Source organism: Arachis ipaensis, chromosome B10 (genome assembly GCF_059453495.1).
Source record: "Arachis ipaensis isolate K30076 ecotype BB chromosome B10, ASM5945349v1, whole genome shotgun sequence".
In the NCBI taxonomy this organism is placed as follows: Eukaryota; Viridiplantae; Streptophyta; class Magnoliopsida; order Fabales; family Fabaceae; genus Arachis; species Arachis ipaensis.
In genome coordinates, this window is record NC_142435.1 from 137,514,323 (window position 1) to 137,540,607 (window position 26,285).

The window sequence follows — 26,285 nt, forward strand, 5'->3', positions numbered from 1 at the left end:
ACCACGTGTTCCAGGTTGAGACCGATACTCTGTTGACCCTACGACGTAAGAGGTGACCGGACACTTATAAATTCCCGGAAAGGTTAACCCCATTGAGCAATTATAATTAAATGAGAAAAAGTTATGCATAGAATTTTTGGGGATGCGCATCGGGGGATATTCCAGGATTTAGCAGCCGGATTTGTTGGGTTGGCTTTATAACCGACAGATGAGACTCATCAGCCATAGGACAGGCATGCATCATATGCATATTGTTTGAATTACTTGTTTGTGCATTAATTGGGATTGCCTAAGTGATTATAATATGCTATTTGTTATAATTGCTATCTATATTACTTATATTCTACATGTGTTTGTCATTGTTTGCTTGTTTGTCTTTGTAATTTCACCGGAGATAGAGGAACGGAGGAAAGGCGGAGAGATTTATAGTTCTAGTTAAGTTCTAGTTAGATTTAGGAATTAGTTAAGTTTAGAAAGCCTTAGAGAACCACCCTGATTCATGGTTTCTGTTTTAGTTCTTTAAGTTTATAATCTGAGTGTCGGCATTCTAGGATTGCCTCTGGCATTCTCAGGACCTTACATCTTATGTATGTGGCACCTTTACCATGCTGAGAACCCCCGATTCTCATTCCGTACTGATATTTATGGTTTTCAGATGCAGGTTAGGCAGCACCTCACTAAGGCATGCTGGAAGCTTCTGATAGCGGAGATCCTCCTTGTCTTTGGGTTTTATTTTGGATATATGTATATATGTAGATACTTTTATCTCCACAGCTTATGTATTTGATATATTAACTTCCTCTTAGAGGCTATTTTGGAGAAATAGGTCCTGTAACTTTGTATTTTGGGCTTATTTTGGGTTCTCCTATATATATGTATATATACTTATGTGCTCTGGTCGGTTTAACTTCACGAGCCAAGCCTTGAGCTTTGATATTTGTACCTTGGAACTCTCTTTGGTTATATCTATGTTAGCTTCTCCTATCTTTTTTGTTTAACGTTTACGTGTCGTGAGTGTTGCGCTTTTCGTTTTACCATTTTCGATTTTAAACTTTTCTTTGAAGGCTCCTAGAATAAATCTTCTTCAACTATATTATATATATATATAAGTTTTTATTTTAGAGATCGTAGTGCCTCGCCACCTCTGTTTTATAGAATTGTGTCTTATTCAAAATATTTTTAAAGAGATGTTTCTCTTCATGAGTATACTATGCATGCCTATACTCAGTGCCTAAAAAAATAGGATGTTAGCCAATAAATTAATTATTATTTAAAGAAATTAAAAATAAATTTTATAGTTTAGAATGGAAGAAATAATTAAAATACGAATTTTGACATTAATTTTAAAGATTTTGTCCTAAAATTGGACCAACGGACCGAATCAATTAAATCAGACTCAAACCGGACCCAAGGCTCAACCCAAGCCCACAATTAATAAGAGCCTCAGCTCTTCTTCCCTTGTTTCATAATGAAACACGCTGGGAAATTGAAGAAGGGAGCGAAGAGGAATCAAAACCCTTGTTCCAATTTCAATTCCACTTATCTTTCAATTTGGAGCTTTGATTGACGAGCCGTCAGTGGCCACGCATTCGTCTTGGAATTCTCTACAAGTTCCACTAACCAATTCTATAAGAAACCCAATTTTTTTTATCCAAATCTAACCTCTTCAGTTTCAAATTTATGAGATTTTGATATTGAGGATTATGTGATTTTGATGTCTTAGTACCGAATTTGGCTTGCAGAAATTGTTGGGTTTTTTTCATTTGAGCCGTGGGTGAGGTAAGGAACCCCTAATTCTTGGTGAATTTCTAATTTAGTGAACTCTATGTTGATTATAGTGATAATGTGTGATATTAGATTGAATTTGGATATTGGTTGGAGTTGATTGATGATGTGGAGCAAGTGATGCTGAGTTGAACTTGTTTGATTGAGAATTTGGAGCTTGGAGCTTGTGGTAAGAAGGACTTTTAAAGGTTTTTGTGGCTTAAGGAGAAATCGGCCAAGGTATGGTTTTGATTTCTCGTAGATAATATATAATGTTTTGTGAAAACATAGGCTAGATGACCATAGGATAGGTTGAAAATATGGGAATATGTTAATTCTAGAAACCTTGATGGAAATGTGAAATTATATTGTGAATAAGTTGATGAATGATGATTTTGTTGAGTTGGTTGTAGGAATTACGTTAATTAAAGTTGTTAATGGGAGTTGATGAATGATTATTGATAAATATGAGTATTGATGATAAAAGATTGAGGATTGGTTGAGTTATGTTTGTGTGTAAGTGTGAGTGTGTGGAATAATGTGAGTGTTAGTGTGTTGAATAATGAATGAATTGAGAGTTATAAATTATTTTGATATTGGAATTGCTTTGGCTTATTGGAAATGATTTGAAAAGAGTTTGAAAGGTGGTTTGGTTGGGACCCGAGAAGGGTGGCAAAGTCCGAATTTTAAAGGAGATGCTGCCGAAATTTTTAAAAAAATTGGAGATTTGGTTTGAAGTATTATTTAGACAAGTATGGATAAAAGAATTATAGTATTTGACTTCGATTTATAAAGAAAAAAAATGCATTATGTTTTGGAACTTGATTTATTAAGAAAAGTATTATGTTGGAGTTTCAATTTATCAAGAAAAGTGTTATGTTTTGAGTTTTATTTAGTTAAGAAGAGAATTATGTTTTGAGTGTGAATTATTGATGAATGGAATGGGAGGTGTGATGATGATAATTGTTGAATGAATTGAATGATGATGAGGATGAATTTGATATGGAAATATTTTGTGGGGATTGTAGTTATTTACCGCCCACCAGATTTGATAAGAAATTGTTTTGTGGGGATCGTGGTTATTTACCGCCTAGATGTGTGCTGTAAGATCCATAATTTTCGAAAAATATTATTATGAGTTAATTTTAATTTGTTTATTCATTAAAGACTTTACTTTTAGAAAATTATTTTATTAAAAGTAATTAAATCAAGTTTTGACAATTAAATTAGGAATTTTACTTAATTTTATAATTATTGAATAATTTTCTATATTTAAATTATAGAGCTTAACCATTGTAAAAGAATAAAAATTTTATACAATTTAGTTAAATAATTGAGATTTTAGAATTTAATAATTTAATTTATAAACAAAGAAAATTAATTATATTATCTTTAATTTTAAATTAGAATACTTAATTAAAATCCAATTAGCAAACTGATAAATAAATAATATTTTTAAAATAATTTCAAAGAATTAAATTAGATTTTAAATTTATACATTATATCATAATTTTATTAGAAATCATGTGTAGCTTTGGAAACGGACTTTATTAACAGCCTTCTTGCACTATTGACTTAATCATTATTATTATTACGGACGCGGCAGTAAGCGGCGCCTCCGCGAAGGGAAAGCTCGCGACGACCCGAGTTGATGAAGCGGCGAAGATGAGAGGACGAGGAGGAGGCAGAGGCGGCAAGGCAGGCGAGGCAGAGGCGGCGAGGTGGTGACCCTGACTCTCGCGTTTCTCTCTCTGCTAGCCCTCGATGGCGACGGCTCTAAGGGAGACGACGAGCAAGGACAGCGGTGGCTCCTCGGACGACGCACGCGACAGATCCAGCGGCGGTGGGAACAGCCGAGGCGACAGCGACAGCGACAGCCGCCGTCCCCTTCCCCCCTTTCCCCTTTCCCCTTCCCCCTCCCTCCTCCACCTCTCCCCTTCCCTCCACCTCCACCCCACGTCCTTTCCCCTTCCCCCAACCCCGAACCCCACGTCCTTTCCCCTTCCCCTCCAAGCTTCGCCGCCGGCGCCATCCCCCCTCCCCCTCCCCTCCCCCTTCGTATACCCTTTGCCTCCCCCCCCCCCAAACGCGTTTTCTTTTTTTTTAATTTTATATTTTTTTATTAAAGTAAAGGTAATTTCGGAATAAATTAAAAAATTTTATTAGAAAGGACGATTTTAAAATGAAATGCAACATTAAGGACGATTTTAAGTCGAAAATTACATCAGGGACGGTTTCGATTCTGGCCCTCAACATTAGGGACCAAAACAGTACTTATCCCTTATTATTATTATTATTATTATTATTATTATTATTATTATTATTATTATTATTATTATTATTATTATTATTATTATTATTCCATCCAGTCACATACACACAAAAACAAATGCACCCACACATGAGTACATAACACATATACGGAGAGGGATTAAGAAAGGAAAGAAAGAAAGAAAGAAAAGAAGAAAGAGAGAGGGAAAAAAGGTAAACGGGGAAGGGGGCCGCCGAGGAAGAGAAGAGGAAAACCCGTGAGAGAGGGAGAGTGCCAGGGGAGGAGGATCTGTCTGCACCGCCACCGTCGTGTCACCTGTGCCGTCGCCACCATCCGTCGCGCCGCCACCACGCTGTGTCACCGTCAAGAACAGAGACGCGAAGGAGAGGAGGCCGCGGGTCACTGTCCTCGAAGCTTCCGTCGTCACCGTGCAGAGCCGCAGCCATCGTCATCATCGCGGGCTGCTACTGCTGCGCGTGTGATCGTCGCCGCTTCTGAGTCCGTCACCGTCGAGGCTGGTCACAGGCAGAAGAAGGAGAAGAGATCTCCATCGCCACCGATCCAAATGCATGAGAGAGAAGGAGCCCACGGGAGAGGAGCTTGTTGCCGCCGCTGCCATGGCTTCGTTGCCATCGCCGTGGTTGGGTAGTTACCGAAGGGAGCCGTCGTTGTTGGCGCCGCCATCGGGGTTACCGTCGCTTCTGTCGCCGAAGAACACCTCTGCCGCCACTGAGATCTGCCGCCAGTAAGGTTTTAAGTCGGTTTTCATTTCCTTTGAATTTCCGGGAGCTTAATCATTACTGTATGTTTGTTTCAGTCACCGTTGCCGGAGTTCTAGTCGCCGCTGCCGTTCGAGGTGGCTGCCGGAGCTGCCGCCAAACCGATTCAGCGAATGCCGCTGTTTTATTTTCTTAGTTCGGTAAGTATTTATGTTTTGGAAACCCGTGTTAATATTCTATTATGTTTGGTTATAAACTCCGAGGTTCTGGTAATGTAGGGTCGTGTTTTGAGCGTTACATGTCGCTTTTAAGTTGCTGTGAGTGCTGCGAAAGTGATCAGGGACTGAGTTATAATTTCAACGAGTCGAGGTAGGGGTTTTCCTTAAAATATATTTTACATTACTGATAAATAGATATTGATGCAAAAAATATATACTTTTGTGATTATATTTGTCTTGTGGATGTGATGGTTTGTTGGACTGGATTATTGGTTGCTTGAGTACTTGAGTAATGTACGGTTGTTGTTAAGAAATTGGGTTTGAAAAGTTATTTACTTGATTATTATGAGAAGTGGTTTTCCTTGGTTTGGAGTTAAAGCGGTTTGATTTTGAGTCGGTCTAATTTTATAAATGATTTAATACTTGAGCTGGTTTGATTTTAAAAAGAGTTTTATTATTAGAATTGGTCTGATTTGAAAATAATTTGATATTGGAATTGGTTGAATTTTGGAAAGTGATTGAGATTTGGAAATTATTGAGAAAGAGTTTGAGGAATGTCTGGATGGGACCCGAAAAGGGTGGCATAGTCCGAGTTTTAGAGGAGATGCTGTCGAAATTTTATAAAATTAGAAGTTTTATTTGAAGTAATTAATTAAAAAGATTTATTTTTTAAACATTATATGTTTTAAGATTGATCTATTTATCAAAGAAAGAATTATATTTTGAATTGGGATTGTTAATGGACGGGATGGAAAGAAGGATGACGAGGATTGATGAGGATTTTCTTTGAAATTTGGTTTTTGAATGAATTTGGAAATGAGATTTGGATTGATGAAAGATTATGATGTTGAGAATGTTGAGATATGATCTTTGAATTATTCATATGGCGTATGAATTTGAAATATCTGAGATACGAGGTTCCCTGGATTAAGTGTCGTGGCTTGCCACCACGTGTACCAGGTTGAAAACTCGATACACTGTTGACCCTACGACGTAAGTGTGACCGGGCACTATATAAATTTCCGGGAATGTTACCCCCATTGAGCAATATTGATTATTTGAGAAAAAGCTATGCATAGACTCTTGGGGATGCACGTGGGGGGACAGTCTAAGGTCAATTCAGACTTGTCAGGTTGGCTGGATAACTGACATACGAGCCTCATCATCCATAGGACAGGCATGCATCATATGCATTTGTATGCTTTGTTTGGGTTTGAACTTGTTTGGGTTTACCTAATTGCTAAACTGTTCTTAACTGCTACTTGAACTATTTGCTGTAACTGCTACCTAAACCTGTGCTTTCCTTGTCTGTCTTGTCTGTGTTTGTCCTGGCGTGCTACATTTGAGAATGAACTTTGGTGCTGAATTAATGATTGTGTGGTTGGTTTCTGACTGATATTTTCTTATAAAAAGGGAAAGGTTTCGAATTTCTAAAAGATTAAACTTTGTTTCTTTGAAAAGGTTTTGAACGATTACCTATTAGTTTTTAAAAGATTCATAAGGCAATGATAATCACTGAGTTTGAAAACAGATTTCTTATTAAATATCTTCTTATGACAACTTTGAAACTCCGTGGTGAGACCGTGTGGTTAGGTTCTCACCCCCTACAGCTTTACCTTTTCAAGAACCAGATGAAGAGGCATTAAGGAGAGTTATACTGCGTTTGGTTTATATGTTGTTGTATTGATTAGATTATTTTCTTTCATCGTCTTTGTTATTACAATTTTGTAAGAGGGATAGGAGTTGTATGTTATATATATATATATATATATATATATATATTATGTAAGATGTCTTATATATGAATCTATGCCTGCTTATTTTTTTTAAGATAAACTATTTATTTCCAGTTTTCAAAGAAATCAACGATACAGTGTTGAGTCACAGGCTCCTGTTTTAATATTAAATATATAAAGTAGTTGTAATACTTCTTCCTATCAGAGTAGCGCAGCCGGAAGCGTGACTTTCTGGTAGTGAGGGTGATACATTATGGTATCAGAGCGGTCTTTCCTGTAGAGCTTGAGGAATGGACCGACTATGCTTCAATTGCATACTCTAAGCGTTTGTCATGTAATAGGTCTCGTTCAAATAACGAGAATTTGAGCTTTATGCAAATGACGGTCTATTGATTAATGCCATTAGTCTTGCATTGCATAATTCTTGGTATTAAGTTTGGCTGGCTTAACACTCATAAATTATGTATATGTAAGCACTAATGGGTTATCATAGACGATATGCGAGTCACAGATAACACGAGTCGCGGGTTTTGGGAACGTTAGAAACTATTTCTCGAAGTTACTCGGTTAGGTGTCTTGAACTCTGTGAATGTCATGTGACTTGTTCTCTCATAAGTTTACCTTGGAATCCTCAATTGCTGTTTCTTTTGGAAAAGTGAATTGGTGTTTTTCCAACCCTATTCTTCTGTTCATATGCTTCCTCGTTTGATTCTAACTGCATAAGTCTGCTTAACGTCCTTGGTGTGCTTGCCTTTCTTTTTTTTAATTCTTTTCTTGATCCATGTATTCTTTGGTACAATTTTGAACCTGTTTTGATGTAGTGTATTCCTTTAAACTCCTATTTCGAGTTCTTTTTAAAGAAGTTGTGATATAATTTTTCTCTTATTTGATTATATTTACAACTATTATTCTTGAAGCCCTTATAAAATCATTTTTGATTCAATATAATTTTCTCTATATGAAGCTTTGAAAATTCTTTATGCAGTTTAAAAACTATTTACTCCCAATACCTCGCATGTTCTTTTACTGATTTACAGAATTATACCTACTCTAAATACAACTTGATTTTTGTAATAGCTTTACTATAGTTCTTATGCATATCTTTATTTGATTATGTACTTAGGTATTTTTCAAATTTTTGAAAAGAAAGGATTTTTGCCCTTATTCTAGTTGACTTTCATTTGATAAACTTCACCTAAATTATTTAATTTGAATTTGGTTTAACATAATACATTATTTATGTAACTGTTGTTCTTTTGGAGCGTATTGGACTTTTCTTTCCTTTTAAGAAAGGACCAATTCCCTCTTAAGCTTTTCATTTCATGGATGTCATACTTGGTTTTGTTTTTAATTATTCTTTTATTTTTATAAACGATACCATTAGTCTTATTTTTCCATTTCTTGTGAATCTCATACTCATCTGAGTCAACTTGAATTCGTTTCCATCTAATACACCATTTGTCCTTTTATTTGTCTTTCTTTAGTCAAAGGTTCTTTCTTGAGAATTTTCTATTGATTGAGTTGTCTTCCTGGCGCGTTTTGTATTCCTTTGGACCAATTGGAAACTCGTTTGATAATCCATGCCTAGTGAGTTCTTGTTTGAATTCCCTTGATTTAAAGATCCTTTCTTCTATGGGCTGATTTTCTTTTAAGCGCATCGTAATCTTCTTAAATGATTCTTGCGAAGTGGTTATTCCAAGTATACTTTTAGAATTTTGTTTTGAACCATTTTGAAAAAAAAAAGTTTTGAATTCTTTTGAAGAAATTTAAGTTTTGAATTAACTTTTTTTTAAGTTGTTGAGTTCCTTCTTAAGCTCTTCGTTTCTATGAGTGACATGCTTTATGAATCCTAATTGAAATCCTTTAATTTAAGTTTCTTTCTTGAAATGAGTTGGTTTCCTTCTTAGCGCATTTAAATATTATTGAACATCCTTATGAGGTTGTGATTTCAAGTATATTATTGGAGTTTTGTTTTAAACATTTTTAAACAAGTTTTGATTTATTATTATGTAAAATTGTCCTTGACTTTGTACTTCTTTACTTGAGCAGTGCCTCTCTTTGATATGTTTTGAACTTATTTTGGTGCGATATGACTGTCTATTGAAGTTTTAATAAAATCGCTTTCAGTTAAGCCTATACTCCTTTACCTTATATTCTAAAAATTTATGTATCTGATAAACCTGTTCAATTGCAGTGCATTTTTTTTTCTTTTATGAGCAAAATTTTATCTCAGGTTTCCTTCAAACAAGATCATAGTATTCATGCATGCTTGAAAAAGAAGAGAAAATATAATTTTGCTCTTAGCCAAATTAACCTTTTCATTTACAAACTTTGTGTAATCTATTTCCGCTTGAATTTATATTGAAATAATGCCACATTTACATTTTTATTAATCTTTTGAAGGATGTTTATTACTCATTTTCTCTTTCAGAACATGAAATGATCTTCCTTTAAGTTTTTCATTCTTTATGAACAATGTATTCGAGAGTATCTTTAAATCACACTCTTGAGTTCGATGAATTTTGTCTTTGGTTTTGGATATTCTTCTTTTGTAAACCTCATTTATTTGACTCAGCTTGAATTCATTTCAAAATACTGCATTATTTTTCATCTTATGGGTCCTATCGAATTCCTTCAATTCAAAGAATTTCTCTTAAAGTTGCCAGTTGATTCTCTTTCCAGCATTCTTTATTGCTTGTTCATCCTTGTCTACTTGTGATTTCAACAACTCTTTCAAATTCTCGCAAACACGGTCCTTATTACTTTTCTTTCTTTTCTATGGTCTATTATTCTTCTAAGTATACTCGAGATTAGTTTTGGTATCTTGTGCAACCGTTAAACTTAGTAAACGACACATTAGCTCTTTAAGACACATTTGGTGAACGCAAAAGGTGAAAATTTGTAAATGTACGACGTTGCAGGAAGTTGTGGAACCTTATTTCATGTGAAAGAATTTTGTTGATGTTGGGTTTGTGACCATTAAGATTTGCGAAGTGTTGACAAGGTTGAAAACCCTCAGATGAGTTGTTTGATGAAGTACGATTGAGGATGGAGGAAATAAGTTAAGTTGAAGTTTGAATAATTGAATCTCTAAAGTTGGTGTGAGATCAAATGCGAACGTTAAGCACGTTGTTTTAACCCTAACCCGTTTTATAACCTGCCTTTTGTCGTCTTGTTTTACCATCAGATATTTGAAACATATCATTTTGTGCATCAAGCCTATCTTGTAACCTTATTTCACATTACACTTATACCTTTTATACCTTTTATACCTTTATACCATATGAAAATCCTGATATTTGAAACTATATATATACTAAGAACTTTTTGCTTTTTCTTTAAATGCATTCAAGAGTAAAGTAATATGAAATCTCTTTTATTTTGTATCAATTTTTGAGGACAAAAATTTTTATAAGGTAGGTAGGATGTAAGATCCATAATTTTCGAAAAATATTATTATGAGTTAATTTCAATTTATTTATTCATTAAAGACTTTATTTTTAGAAAATTATTTTATTAAAAGTAATTAAATCAAGTTTTGACAATTAAATTAGGAATTTTACTTAATTTTATAATTATTAAATAATTTTCTATATTTAAATTATAGAGTTTAACAGTTGTAAAAGAATAAGAATTTTATACAATTTAGTTAAATAATTGAGATTTTAGAATTTAATAATTTAATTTTATAAACAAAGAAAATTAATTATATTATCTTTAATTTTAAATTAGAATACTTAATTAAAATCCAATTAGAAAATTGATAAATAAATAATATTTTTAAAATAATTTCAAAAAATTAAATTAGATTTTAAATTTATACATTATATCATAATTTTATTAGAAATCATGTGTAGCTTTGGAAACGGACTTTATTAACAGCCTTCTTGCACTATTGACTTAATTATTATTATTATTATTATTCCATCCGGTCACATACACACAAACACAAATGCACCCACACATGAGTACATAACACATATAAAGAGAGGGATTAAGAAACGAAAGAAAGAAAGAAAGAAAAGAAGAAAGAGAGAGGGAAAGAAGGTAAGCGGGGAAGGGGGGCCGCCGAGGAAGAGAAGAGGAAGACCCGTGGAGAGGGAGAGCGCCAGGGGAGGAGGAGCTGTCCGCACCGCCACCGTCGTGTCACCTGCGCCGTCGCCACCTTCCGTTGCACCGCCACCACACTGTGTCGCCGTCGAGAACAAAGACGCGAAGCAGAGGAGGCCGCAGGTCACTGTCCTCGAAGCTTCCGTCGTCACCGTGCTGAGCCGCCGCCATCGTCATCATCGCGGGCTGCTGCTGCTGCGCGTTTGATCGTCGCCGCCTCTGAGTCCGTCACCGTCGAGGCTGGTCGCGGGCAGAAGAAGGAGAAGAGATCTCCATCGCCGCCGAGCCAAACGCATGAGAGAGAAAGAGCCCACGGGAGAGGAGCTTGTTGCTGCCGCTGCCATGGCTTCCTTGACATCGCCGTGGTTGGGTAGTCACCGGAGGGAGCCGTCGTTGTCGGCACCGCCGTCGGGGTTACCGCCGCTTCTGCCGCCGGCCGCCACTGAGATCTGCCGCCAATAAGGTTTTAAGTCGGTTTTCGTTTCCTTTGAATTTTTGGGAGCTTAATCATCGCTGTATGTTTGTTTCAGTCGCCTTTGCCGGAGTTCTAGTTGCCACTGCCGTTTGAGGTGGCTGCCGGAGCTGCCGCCAAACTGGTTCAGCGACCGCCGCTGTTTTATTTTCTTAGTTCGATAAGTATTTATGTTTTGGAAACCCGTGTTAATATTCTGTTATGTTTGGTTATAAACTCTGAGGTTCTGGTAACGTAGGGTCGTGTTTTGAGCGTTACATGTCGCTTTTAAGTTACTGTGAGTGCTGCGAAAGTGATCAGGGACTGAGTTTGCGGTTGCTATTGGTTTCGGGTTAAGAGAAATGGTTTCGTTGACCCGTCTTGAGTTATAATTTCGACAAGTCGAGGTAGGGTTTTCTATAAAACATATTTTACATTACAAAGTTGTGATAAATAGATATTGATGCAAAAAAGATATACTTCTATGATTATATTTGTCTTGTGGATGTGATGGTTTGTTGGATTGGATTATTGGTTGCTTGAGTACTTGAGTAATGTACGGTTGTTGATAAGAAAATGGGTTTGAAAAGTTATTTACTTGATCATTATTAGAAGTTGTTTTCCTTGGTTTAGAGTTAAAGTGGTTTGATTTTGAGTCGGTCTGATTTTATAAATGATTTAATACTTGAACTGGTTTGATTTTAAAAAGAGTTTTATTATTGGAATTGGTTGAATTTTGGAAAGTGATTGAGATTTGGAAATTATTGAGAAAGAGTTTCAGGAATGTCTTGATGGGACCCGAAAAGAGTGGCAGAGTCCGAGTTTTAGAGGAGATGCTACCGTAATTGTATAAAATTGGAAGTTTTATTTGAAGTAATTAATTAAAAAGATTTATTTTTTAAACATTATATGTTTTAAGATTGATCTATTTATCAAAGAAAGAATTATGTTTTGAATTGGGATTATTAATGGACGGGATGGAAAGAAGGATGATGAGGATTGATGAAGATTTTCTTTGAAATATGGTTTTTGAATGAATTTGGAAATGAGATTTGGATTGATGAAAGATTATAATGTTGAGAATGTTGAGATATGATCTTTGAATTATTCATATGGCTTATGAATTTGAAATATTTGAGATACGAGGTTCCCTGGATTAAGTGTCGTGGCTTGCCACCACGTGTACCAGGTTGAAAACTCAATACTCTGTTGACCCTACGACGTAAGTGTGACCGGGCACTATATAAATTCCCGGGAATGTTACCCCCATTGAGCAATATTGATTATTTGAGAAAAAGCTATGCATAGACGCTTGGGGATGCACGTCGGGGGACAGTCTAAGGTCAATTCAGACTTGTCGGGTTGGCTGGATAACCGACAGATGAACCTCATCAGCCATAGAACAGGCATGCATCATATGCATTTGTATGCTTTGTTTGGGTTTGAACTTGTTTGGGTTTGCCTAATTGCTAAACTGTTCTTAACTGCTACTTGAACTATTTGTTGTAACTGCTACCTAAACCTGTGCTTTCCTTGTCTGTCTTGTCTGTGTTTGTCCTGGCGTGGTACATTTGAGAATGAACTTTGGTGCTGAATTAATGATTGTGTTGTTTGATTGTGTGGTTGGTTTCTGACTGAGATTTTCTTATAAAAAGGGAAAGGTTTCGAATTTCTGAAAGATTAAACTTTGTTTCTTTGAAAAGGTTTTGAACGATTACCTATTAGTTTTTAAAAGATTCATAAGGCAATGATAATCACTGAGTTTGAAAACAGTTTTCTTATTAAATATCTTCTTATGACAACTTTGAAACTCCGTGGTGAGACCGTGTGGTTAGGTTCTCACCTCCCTACAGCTTTACCTTTTCAGGAACCAGATGAAGAGGCATTAAGGAGAGTTATACTGCGTTTGGTTTATATGTTGTTGTATTGATTAGATTATTTTCTTCCCTCGTCTTTGTTATTACAATTTTGTAAGAGGGATAAGAGTTGTATGTTTTATATATATATTATATTATAAGATATTATGTAAGATGTCTTGTATATGAATCTATGCCTGCATGTTTTTTTTAAGATAAACTATTTATTTCCGGTTTTCAAAGAAATCAGCGATACGGTGTTGAGTCACAGGCTCCTGTTTTAATATTAAATATATAAAGTAGTTGTAATACTTCTTGCTATCAGAGTAGCACAGCCGGAAGCATGACTTTCTGGTAGTGGGGGTGTTACATGTGCTATTTTCCAATTGAAAATGTATGTGGGAATCGAGGTGATTTGCCACCCGTAGATGGTGGGGATCGAGGTGGTTTACCACTCGCCATGTGAGGGTCGTGATACTATACCACTCACCAATTTTCAAGAGGACGATGTCTGGGTTATCTACCATACATGTCGGGTTGGCTATATAATCAACAGATGAGGCTCATCAGCTATAGGACAGGCATATATCATCTGCATATGTGTGTTTTGTTTGATTGTGCATTAATTGTGCTTGCCTATGTGATTATTATGCTTACCTGCTATATTTACTACCTACTGTATCTGTATCCCACTTGTGTTTGCTTTGTTTGTATTTCTTGTTTGTGCACCAGAGTTTTAGAGGATTGGAGGAAGGCAAAAATTAGCACTTAAGTTAGAAAGGAATTAGAAATAAGAACCTTAGATAACCTACAGTGTTTATGATTTTCAATTTATAAACTTTAAGATATAAATTTGAGTGTCGGAGTTGTAGGATCTTCTCTGGCTTTTCTGGGACTTTATATATTATATATGTGGGCACTATTACCATGTTGAGAACCTTTGGTTCTCATTCCATATCTATGTTGTTGTTTTCAGATGTAGGTCGAGATGTGCCTCGGTGAGCGTCTGGAGGTTTCTATGGCAAGCAAAGTTCGGAAGTTATATTTTGGGGTTTTCTGTTATGTATTTTTTGTTTATAGACTCTCCTATATATATATATATATATATATATATATATATATATATAATGTTTAATTCTCTTAGAGGCTTTTTGGAGAACTAGGTGTTTTCTTTATGCATGTTCTTTGGGATATATACTTATGCTTATATATGTATTTATACTCTAGCCAGCCTTAGCTTCACAGGTTGCGTCTGGAGCTTGATATTCTGTATTTTTGATACTCGACTCTTTGTATATACTTATGTCTTACCCTTATCTTTTCTCCGGTTTTACGTTTTCGAGTAAAATGCGCTTTTCTTTTTGCGGTTTTTGTTTAAACTTTTTTTCAAGGCTCCTAGTTACAAATTTCTTCAACTACATCTATGTATATATTTTATTTTTTAGAGGTCGTAATACCACACCACCCATATTTTACGGCTTAAGCGTAAAGTCCTGTATGGTAGGGTGTTACAGCATCACTGTGCATTGTTTGATGTTACCAAAATGTTGGGTGCACAAAAGATTATGGGATAAATTAAAAGCAAAATACATGGCCGAGGATACAGTTATAAGGTGGTTGATGGTAAATCTGTTATAGAACAACTACATGAAATTGAATGTATTTTAAATAACTTTAAGCAACATAACATACACTTGGATAAACTATTATTATTTTTTTAATTATTGACAAATTTCCTTCATTATGAAAAAAAATCAAAAGAAGTATGAAATACAAAAAGGATGATATTTCTCGAGTAATTGAGTATTCTCTTTTGTTTTGCAGAATTGTAAGTAAATAAGACGATGTTAAAAAATAAAGTACTAATGAAAATGTTCATGTAATGGAAAAAGAAAAGTCCAACATAACAAGCCCACAAATAAAGTTGAATAATAATAATAATAATAATAATAATAATAATAATAATAATAATAATTATTATTATTATTATTATTATTATTATTATTATTATTATTATTATTATTTACTATATTGTTAGTCTTTTTTATTTATGGCATGATTGTTTAGGACATGCATGTTAATTTTTTATAAATTAAATGATATGATGAAATATGATCTTATTTCAAAAATTAATTAAAACAATAGATACATACACAACTTGTATGCTAACTAAAATAACAAGAGTTTCTTTAATTTTTAAAGAGTAGAAAGAAGTTCTAAAATATTAAAATTAATACATTCTGATGTATGTGATTTATTGTTGGCCTACTATATAAGTGAAAAAAATATTTTATAATATTCATTGATGATTTTATTAAAAATTGTTATGTATATTAAATGTATGTTAAAAATGAAATTTTATATAAACCTAAAATATTTAAAAAGGAACAATAATAATACTTTGTTATAGTAAGTTTTTTGTTCTAAAAGAATTTAAAGATATCAATTACGTAAAGATATATAAAAAATCATATATTAAGAAGTGGTTAGTTCAGTTCACACTCTTTGTGGGAGTGTTTTTTCTTGAAAATCTAATAAACAAACTTATATATAACAGACTCCACTATTTGTTGCTTTGGCTACAACAAGCAGGGAAGTAAAGCCTATGTCCTAAATACTTGCAAATCTTTTGACGAAAAAATTGATAAAGAATTTAATGTTTAAAATATTAAAAGGAATGAAACTAAAGCCTATATCTTAAATAGTTATTAATGGTAAAAATCTAATTCATATTTGAGTAACATCAAATCTTGAGTTTAATATGACAAACTATATACTATTACAGTAGCTACAAATACTTATATCAAGTCCTGCTGAGTTCAATGTGAAAATAAATCTATTATATTTAGTTTTACTTAACAAACGTTAAAAATTTTTGTAGTGCACATCATTGGTTAAAAAATATTATTTTATTATTCGTGTATTCAATTATTTTTATTATTTTATTTTTCATAGATAACACTTTTTATTATTGTGTTATGTTATTATTATTTTATTACAAAAGTATCACTTTTAATCTCTTTTTGTTCTGCATAGATATCGGTTATATGATGATAACGACATAGCTCTAATCAAAGGTCGACACAATACCGTCTATGTGGTGAAGTTATTTGTTCTTTTGGTAAACTTGTGTGAGAGGCATTCTTCGAATGTTAGTGATAATACCCAATTTATACGAAAACTAAAATGTAAGACGAATGCAAAAAAAAAAAAAAAAATATATATATATATATATATATATAATCTGAAAATTTATTAATAAACTTGCATAGTTGCATTACAGTTAACCAGGTAAACTTATTAGATTCCATGGGGGTGATCTATATATATGTTCTTTAAAAAAAATATCTGAGATGAGTACTTCCCTTATTGCTCGTGCCGTATTTGTAACACCTTACCACACAAAGCTTTACGCTTAAGTCGTAAAACGGAGGTGGTGTAGTATTACGACCTCTAAAATAAAATGAGTACATATAATAACAGAAGAATTATAATATGTTAGGAGCCTTGAAGAATAGAGGAAATAAAAATCGCAAAATAAAAGCGCAACGCTCAAGGAACGAGTTAACTTGCGTGCTAAGAAAACTATAACTACTAAACATAAGATGACAGAAGTAGGAATAGAGTGCCAAAGATACAAAATAACAAGCTCCTAACTCAGCTTGCGAAGTCAAGACTGGCCGGAGAATATTTACACATATATACATACATATCCAAAACCCAAAAGTACATATACACAATCCTGCCTCTCCATAAACCTCTAAGAGGATCCAAAAAGAACAAGTTATGCGGAGAGAAAACTAAGTACATATATATACATCACTGTACAGCAAAACTACCCAGTAACCACTCCGCTTCAAGAGTCCAGACGCCTAACGAGATGCCTCTCGACCTGCATCTGAAAAACAACAACATAGTATGGAATGAGAACTGGAGGTTCTCAGTATGGTAAAGGTGCCACACACATAAAATATAAGGTCCTGGGAATGCCAGAGGCAATCCTAAACACCGACACTCAGATTATAGAGCTTAAAGTATTAAACAGGAGCCATAAAATGTGGTTTTCTAAGAATATTTAATCCTAACTTAACCTTAAAATCTAAGTCCCATACTGCCATTCCTCCATACCTCCAACTCCATCATGCATTTTCACAGACAAATAAACAGATAAAGGCAAGAACAAGAAGGTTACAGTTACTGCAGGTAACAAATACACATTTAACATGGCAAGTACACATAGGCACACCCAATTAAAGCACAAGCAAATAATTCAAGTATTATGCATATGATGCATGCCTGTCCTATGGCTGATGAGGCTCATCTGTCGGTTATCCAACGAACCCGACAAGTCTGAATTGTACTTAGACTGTCCCCCGACGTGCATCCCCAAGAGTCTATGCATAGCTTTATCTCGAATAATCAATATTGCTCAATGGGGGTAACATTCCCGGGAATTTATATAGTGCCCGGTCACACTTACATCGTAGGGTCAACAGAGTATCGAGTTTTCAACCTGGTACACGTGGTGAAAAGCCACGGCACTTTATCAAGGGAATCTCGTGTCTCAGATCATTCAAATTCATAAGCCATATAAATAATTCAATTATAATTCATTAACATCCACATCATTCTCAATCGCAACTCATTCATCATCATACATCAATAATATTCAATCCTTATCCTTCATTATCACACCTCTCATTCTGTCCATCAATAGTTCCAATTCAAAACATAATTCATTCTTTTCTAAATGAATCAAACTTAAAACATGCTCATTTTCTTAATAACTCAAAATCAAACCATATAACCTTTGAATCTAAATCTTTTTAAATAATCATATAAACAAAATCTCTAATTTTTATAAAATTTCGGCAACATCTCTTCTAAAACTCGGACTTTGCCACCCTTTTCGGGTCCAAACCTACATTCTTTTCAATTCAACATACCCTTCCTCATCATCATAACAATCACCACAATAAATCTACCTCAGATCAACAGTTATACTCCTACAATATTCAAATCCAACAACCAAAATTCAACTAAAAATTATAGTTCACAAATCCTAGGCTTTTAACACAAAATACCTCATTTTTTATTCAAATTTTCCATTCCAATTATTTTCAAACCTATTACCACCAATCCAAATTGCCAACAATAATCCTCAACAAGCTCCATATCTTTTCATCAATCATCATTCAACCAAACCAAAATATAGCCATATAATTAACAATTCAATCACATATCCTTTCAAAGATCCAACTAGCCATCAATATCATCTTACAAACAAATCACCAAACCAAACCAAGCATATTCATCAACCCATTACTAAATATTAAATATACACCTGCATTCCAACTTATCCTATGGTCATCTAGCCTAAGTTTTCACAGAACATTATATATTAAATGCAAGAAACCTAAACCATACCTTGGCCGATTCCTACGTAACAATCAAGGCACTTTAATTATAATAAACACAGCCTTTCCAGAATTCAATAAACACTAGGCTCAGCTTCCTCCAAGTTCCAATATCCATAATTCCAAGCTCCAATTATTTATTCATAACCTAATACACATTCATAACACATATATATCCAATTTAATATTCAAAGCTCAAATTCAATGAAATTAAAATGGAATTATGGTTTCCTCACCTTACCCAAGCTTTACATAAGCAAGAGTGAACGTTTTCCTCAAGCTAATTGGATCCTAAAACATCAGAAATTAAAGAAATTCAACTTCCCTTCCTATATTTCGAAAATTGGGGAAAAAGAATGGCTGAGAATATTTAATGGCTTACCTATGAAATTGTTCTGGTAGAAATGTAGAGCTCGATGCGATGGACGCGTGGCCGCAAACAGTGCGGTGATCGAAGCTCGGACAGAGGAGCTACGGCCGTTTTGAAATCACCGTAAGGGTTTTGGTGAATTTCTCTTCTCCTTCCCCTAATGTGTTGCTGCTTCTGCTGTCTTTGAAGAGAAGAACGAGCTTTAAGCTCATTTAATGGGTTGGTCCGGTTGGGCCCACGGGTTCGGTTCAACCGGTTCGATCCGTTCGGTCTAATCTTGGACCGTTTTCGTCGAAATTAGTGTCAAAATTCTCGTTTCGATGATCTCTATCCTAATTTGATATAATATTCATATTTCTAGTCTTCTTTATTAAAAACTAATTTATTAACTAATTTAATCGGGGTTTACAATATTACTAACTGGATTTGACCCATCGAAAATATCTTGGTCAGGATTTTTATTTTTTGAAACAAAAAATATTTAAAAGATAAATTTCATGATACCAAATTATCAATTGGATTTGGATTAGTTGAAACATCATGGTTGAGACCTATATTTAAAAAAAAAAAGAATATTTTACAAGAAGAGATCCATGCAAATTCGGTAGTAGCGGCACTTTATTACCAAATAGGTTTAGACTAAATGGAACATTATGGTTGAGACTTACATTTTTTTAAAAAGAATATTTTACAGGAGAAGGTTCATTTGAATTTGGTAGCAGACCATCAGTGACATTTTATTACTAATTGGATTTCACTACCAAAAACACGGGAGTTACCAATGGGAAGGTACCCACAAAGGATAAACAGTGGCAAAGTTTAATGACTGTGTTAATAAATAGCAACGTGTTATATCTCTGTGGCCAAATTTTATGGAGTTTTCCAACGTTTTCGTTTGTTCGTGGCCAATTTGAGATGGATTTTCTCATTTTCCACAGACCCAATGATCACCGTGACAAAATGGAACTATATCCATTTCTAATTCCGCGCTTAATTTGGTCATTCCCTCCATCCCTTTCAAAAAATTTTTATGCAGTTTATCTTTTTCTTAAATTTAAACCGCGTAATTAACCTCAGATAAATAGTAGGGTGCAATTTTTTTTCAGGAATTCTGATAGTTAGTTTCTTCTCCCTCCTTCCCAGTGCTGCCACTGAGAATTACTAAGGTATGTTAATTATTTAATTTTAGATGTGATTCATGATTTACAATTTTGCCAACGTGGTTAATTTTCGCTTCTTGATTAAATAGTAATTTTTCAGTGTGGTTATGCTGTTCATTAGCGGTATAAAAATTAGATGTGGATCATGATTTGCAATTTCACTCTTTCTTTCATTTTTACCATGCACATTTTTTCTGTCGATGTTCTTTCTGATCAAATGCAATTTATTCTTTCCTATTTATTTATGGTGGTTATGTTTGTATTTATTATCCTTTTATTCTTTATTATTTATTTATGATGGAGTTAAATTTTGATTCTATTTGAGATGCATACTTGATACAATAGTCAATACAATCATCATCAAATTATTAGAAGAGAATTTAATGCTATAATAATAATGATCCATGTTATATATGTTAAAATTATAAGAAGAGTACAAAAGAGTACCAAAAGAAACTAATTTTATAAATTACTTGTGACTAAAAATCACTTTTTATCTCAGTTATATTTTTTTCATATATATGATGGATTATTATTGTAGCGTTGAAGGTGACGATTGTTATGACTCGTGTCTGTGTTCTTAAGTATGTAAATCAAAATTTAACTCCACCATAAATAAATTGTAAAAATAAAAAGGTAAGAAATACAAATAACAAAAAACATGCAAAATTTATTCATGGTCAAGTTTACATTTTGTCTTGAATTCCATCTTTAACTCTTGATAAAGAGCATGATTTGAATTGGGGTGTGAAGTGAATGAGAACTAATTTTTTGTTAGTAGATTCCAGTGATTTTTCAATTTTTTATTTGTTTATATGAATCTGATTAATTATCCTAATTATAAAAAATATGACTAACTATGCTTTTAAATCTTGATGTATTTGTTACTATTTAGGTCACACAAAATGACAATCGCACGACCTTGCAGAAAAGATTCAACCTGGATTACTATGGAAGAGCGTGACTTGCTTGAATGCTGTGGAAGCATCAAGTTTGCATCGGAGATGGCTTCTGCTTCTCCATTCTCCTCGTTGCAACACGCACTCGATGTGGCCTTCGATATTTGGTGTAACAAGATTAATGTGCATTCTTGGCTGATAGCACTCAATGCTCACACCAATATCTATGAAAAGTCACCATTTTCACATGCATTCTACATTAGTGCCCCATCTTCTGCTATGGATTCTAGTATAGAGGTTTTCTGCCTTTAATATTCTATTTGTGCTTTGTTATCCAATTTAACATGATGTTACCATTTAATAATTCTCTATAGTTATTCGGTCTGGTTGAAAACTTGTAGGAGATATATGTACTTAGCGTGCAGTATCTGCAAAGGCATGGGTTTCCATATTTTACTATTTCTTCTGACTGGGATGCAGATGTTATATTACATGGATCTGAAGGTAACAAAGATATATTGTTATTTCCTTTTTACTATTTCCAAAATTGTTTGCTAGCACCTGTATGTAACATTGTAGATAAATCAGTGTATTTTTTTTATCTATGTAGACAAGCGTTAAAACCAAGCCATCATGTGAATTTGAGTGGGCACGTCGAAAACAATTTATCATCATAGAGCAATACATTGCAAAGTTTTTTGAAAAGAAAGGATATATTCGCTCTACAACTAAATCACCAGAAACCCAGGCTGTGGTAAAGGATTTTGATCTCAACAAGAAGCCATTCTGGAAGGAGGATTTGGATCCTGTTGCTCGTGAGAAAGCTAGACGATTTTGTGAAATTTGGTATCCAGGAGAATATTATGTCTGATGTGCTTCTAGTTTAGTTTCATTGAACATAACCCCACTATATTATTAGCTCCCTTAGTTTCCTGTTCCAATTTTATCTAGGCTTAGTCCTTCTGTTTAATGTTACATTTGGTTTTCAGCTGAACATGATATTTGATCATCACTGTATGAAGTATTGAAATTTCCAATTCAATTTACGATGTTGTTTTATGCTTTGTTTTACAAGAATTGCATGTGCAAATGCATAAGCTGCAAAATTGGCTATTCCCCGAATGATCACTGCAAAAATTTAGACATCTATACAGAATTTGTTGAGAAAATTCCCTAATATTAGTGACACGAGAAAAATAATTACAGAACACTAAGCAAATAGTTTGATATCACTAACACATAATGGAATCGTAGTCATCATTACTATGGGGATTTTTTCTATATCGGGCTTCTCAATTTACTTATATAATAAAATGAATGCTAATCCCATTTAGTGATATAAAATTTACTGCTATTAAACTAGTTATTATGAAAGTGGATATAGTTGTTCATATTTTCAAAATTTTTTAGTTACTGCAAAAATTTCCTTTCATTCCACATGAATCATATATTCTTGAATCTAGTTATATGAGTCAGTACTCTTGATGTTCATGTTTTGGTTTAATACTTAAGAGATTATAGAAGGTCGGAGGAACATTATCCAACCGAACCACATATATATTTACCAGTTTCTAAGTAGGAAATTATTGATTTAGTATGGTTGGACATGAGTGATTTTTTTCAATTATTAATGATAAAACTTTGGAAATATTCTGAATCTGAATTTAAGTTTTACTTGTTAAATATGCTCTATGATTAACTTACTGAATATGCTGTATTGGATTATGCTTAGTAATGTTTTTTTGTATGTTATTTGATTTCTTGTGTTTCAATTATATGAACTATTTTATGTCACTATTTTATTTGACCTTTATTTTTTCTGAATTCTTTTTGCGCTGTCTATAACTTTGTGTCGCAGGCATTTAGAATACTATGAAGCATAAACGTAATATCTGCGGACAATCAATCCTTGAAGAGTTACGAAGACAAAGTGAAGACATAAACTTGAGTTCGGAAGATAGGTTGGAACAAATAAGTCTCAATGATGATGGGGATGAAATTTCAGAGACGGAGATGTTAAATCAAAGTGGTGTTGATCTACCAGAACCTGCTGCACCTAAGAATAAAAGAGATGAAAATGAGCCTCTGCTTGTGAAGGTTAAAGGTAGGTTTATTCAAACTCTAACTTCTCTTTGAGTCCAATCTATTGACTTTGTGCTGGTTGATTTTTTTTCTCATCCTATTTTTTTAATTTACACAACTCAGTTTTTGTTCCCTTTAGTTTTGGTTCCTTCTATGTTTGCTCTGCACAAAGCATATTTGTGAATATTCTGTCTTCTCTTGGATATGTGTAACTATAAATATATTTTAAAACTATTGGATGGTGAATTTTATGGTGTAGAATGTAATTTTTTTCTATACATATAGAACTTAGGTGGAAGCTTTTAAAAATGGACACCTGTTGTATTGTACTCTATGTCCAATCAGGTCTTGTAGTCTCTTGGCTAAACAATAGGATAGTTTGCAGTAATTTGTTTGTTTATATTAAGTATTAGTTGAAATTAATTTTTGAATGTAAGTGTTAATTAGACGGATTAAATTTTTTTGGTAAGTTAAAAATTTGAACCGTACTTGAATTTGGAATTAAATAAGTCCCTGCTTTTCGTTGTTATGGTTGATTAATTATTATAGTTTGTTATTTATAATTTTATCAGTTGTCCGTGATCAAAAAAAGAAAAAAATACCAATAGTCACCTTTAATTATTTTAATCAAAGACAAAATAAAATAAAATATTAAAAAAATAAAAATATGATTTTAGAAAATAAATCACGGTGTAATTTTATTAAATTTTTATCATTATTTTTTAGAAATTATTAGTATTTTTTTATCTTAATACGAATTTTAGCTTCTTTAATTTTCTTCTCTTAGATTTATGTCAGAATTTAATTTTATTCAAAAATCTTATTTCTATTATATATTGTTATTATCCCAGACAATCATACTTAGATTGTAATGTTATTTGTATCAATGGCTACTATTATATACTAAAATAATGATAAATAATAAATAAAAGAAAGAAAGAAAGAAAGAGAAATGTTATATATTTATGAAGAGGGATTCAGAGTTTTAGATATGATAGTTCTATCTGTGTTATGTGTATTTTTATTGATTGAGAACAATAAATGTTATTAATGACATTTTAATTCATTCGGCATTTAAGTTGGTAGAGCAGCCTTGAATCATATAATCTAATTTCCTGTTTCATTAAAGTCGCACTTGTTTAATTGATAAGTTCAGACTTATAGTGACAATTTTGTGAAAGCCTACTGTGCTTTTAATGTCGGATACTATATTTAGTTTGGTACCGATATGTGTATACAATTTATTGTTAGATTAGTATGTAATTTAGATTAATTAGTGATATATATGTGTGCAATTAATTTGATAAATCTAAGTTTGTCATTTATGCCGTTTTGTTTTTCTTTTTTTAATTTTGGTTTAATTTGACTTGGCGTTCTTCCATTAATTCAAACATCTCTACTGGAGAAATCATCACTCGCAAGATGACAGCGATTCAAGTTTGGGCGTTGAAAAAAAGTGAAAAAGTTATGATGGAGTTGGATGCAGATGGACAAGGTCGAGATAATGGCTCGAACCTGTTTGTGAGATTTCTTGGTCAGGTAGCTCGTCAAATTATATTTTATCCCATATCAATCAAAAGATGGGATAAGATGCCAGAAGATAACACAAAAAGACAATGGGAACTTATTGAAGTAAGTTTATTTCACTTTGATGTGCATTTTTATTAAATTGTTGTCATCCTAATTTAGCTCCTAGCTTGCCTATATTTAGGTTTGCGTTTTCTGTTTATTATTGTTATTTCTTATTAAAAAGAAAGTGTGTAAGAGCTGAAATCTTGGTGTAGATAGATTCATTTGGAGGTACTTTAAGTAAGCTGTAACAAGATGCCATTGCTCTATGATTTATGAATTGATTAGTTATTAAACAGGTACTACTGCAGGTTATATGCTATTGCTATCAATATTGTCAAGTTAGTTGCATTTCATTCTTAGGAGTTAGGATACACTTCCTGGATTTCTTTTCCCGTTCCAATTGCTATTTTCATGAATGTTTTGAAATTAATATTTGGAATTAGAAAAAATTGAGAGGAAAATTTTGTTAAGATATATACTTGTCTCAGTTTGATGAAAACTAATAAAATTATAATCAGAAAAACTTTAGCTTTAAAATTTTTTTTAATATTATCTTTCTAAGATATAATCTGTAGTATGGTTATCAAATTACATATTTTTTAATAATTGATCTCCTCTATGAAATATTTCAAGGAAAATTTTGAGTTTGATTATGCTGCTGGCGTCAAATGGGCTCTGAGGACCTTAGGTGATAGATGGAAGGCCCATAAGTATAATTTATGGGGAGAGTACTTCTTTCCTAACAAAAGAAAGACAGAAATTCTGGCTGCGAATCCCTCAGACATACCGCCTGTTGAATGGACTGCTTTTGTGGATCATTATATGGATCCTAAAACAAAGGTAAATAATTAATCTATGCTTTTTTTTTATTTTTATTGAATATTTATAATGGATATCTGGTAACATTTATTTACTTGTTTCTTATTCTTGAAAATCATAGAAACAATGTTTGCAAAACGCCAGAAATCGTGAGAAGCTTATAGTTTCACATACCGGTGGAAGTAAAAGCAATGCTAGAAGAGCAACTCAGATGGTAATATTTTTTTTATTGAGTCTAGTACTATTATGCTATTACTATAAAATTAGCGCTTTTAATTAAATTTGTGATTATCTTTAATATTCTATTTATTGTATTAGGAAAAAAAATTGGGAAGGCCTGTATGTCGAAGCGAGGTTATTGTATCAACTTTGCTAAAGAAAGATGGGAGTTATGTAAGCGGGAAAGGACAATGATTAGTTGTGAGTGTCTCAATTATATTTTATATGGCTGTATATTTTTTTATCTGCCTTGATTATGTCAATACTCTACTCCAATGCGATGTGCATTTGTTTGTAGGAAAAAATAGCAGAGCATTTGTCTGAAGACCAAGAGCGTGCTGCCACTGAAGGTATTCATTCAAAGGTCTTAGCTCATCCGGATGATGCAATTGGAAAAGTTTGCGATCCTGAGAATGGTAAGCGAGTACGTGGCTTTAGTAATGCTGCATGTCCCAGTGGTTTTGGTAAGTCAAAGCGCATCTTTGGAGGGGCAATATGCGGAGGTTCTAGCAGTGCATTGCAACAGCATGTTGCAGATTTAGAAAGGCAACTTCAAGAAGTTAAAGGTCAAGTGACAACTCTCCACAGATTTCTACAACAGAAATACGGTGATGAAGTAGC

The 26,285-nt window shown here is 33.4% G+C and overlaps 2 protein-coding genes across 2 annotated transcripts; both read left to right on the forward strand.

Annotated features, from left to right (window-relative positions):
• Positions 1–21,023: 21,023 nt before the first annotated feature.
• Positions 21,024–21,843, forward strand: LOC148581860 (uric acid degradation bifunctional protein TTL-like). The gene is made up of 4 exons (XM_088494170.1): positions 21,024–21,269; positions 21,374–21,476; positions 21,531–21,535; positions 21,583–21,843. The coding sequence occupies exons 1-4, from the start codon at positions 21,024–21,026 to the stop codon at positions 21,841–21,843; spliced, it is 615 nt and encodes a 204-aa protein (XP_088350296.1).
• Positions 21,844–24,476: 2,633 nt separating this feature from the next.
• LOC107622150 (uncharacterized) lies at positions 24,477–25,859 on the forward strand. Its single transcript, XM_021114096.2, has 4 exons — positions 24,477–24,686; positions 25,260–25,466; positions 25,567–25,659; positions 25,764–25,859. Exons 1-4 carry the CDS (start codon positions 24,477–24,479, stop codon positions 25,857–25,859), a joined length of 606 nt encoding a protein of 201 aa, XP_020969755.1.
• The last annotated feature ends 426 nt before the right edge of the window (positions 25,860–26,285 follow it).

Bases quoted from the DNA above. Each gene is read 5' to 3' on its own strand.
- LOC148581860 (XM_088494170.1), top strand. From the start codon at position 21,024: ATGGAAGAGCGTGACTTGCTTGAATGCTGTGGAAGCATCAAGTTTGCA. The intron at 21,270-21,373 runs GTTTTCTGCCTT...GAAAACTTGTAG, and splicing joins CTATGGATTCTAGTATAGAG to GAGATATATGTACTTAGCGT.
- LOC107622150 (XM_021114096.2), top strand. From the start codon at position 24,477: ATGACAGCGATTCAAGTTTGGGCGTTGAAAAAAAGTGAAAAAGTTATG. The intron at 24,687-25,259 runs GTAAGTTTATTT...AAATATTTCAAG, and splicing joins GACAATGGGAACTTATTGAA to GAAAATTTTGAGTTTGATTA. The intron at 25,467-25,566 runs GTAAATAATTAA...TGAAAATCATAG, and splicing joins ATATGGATCCTAAAACAAAG to AAACAATGTTTGCAAAACGC.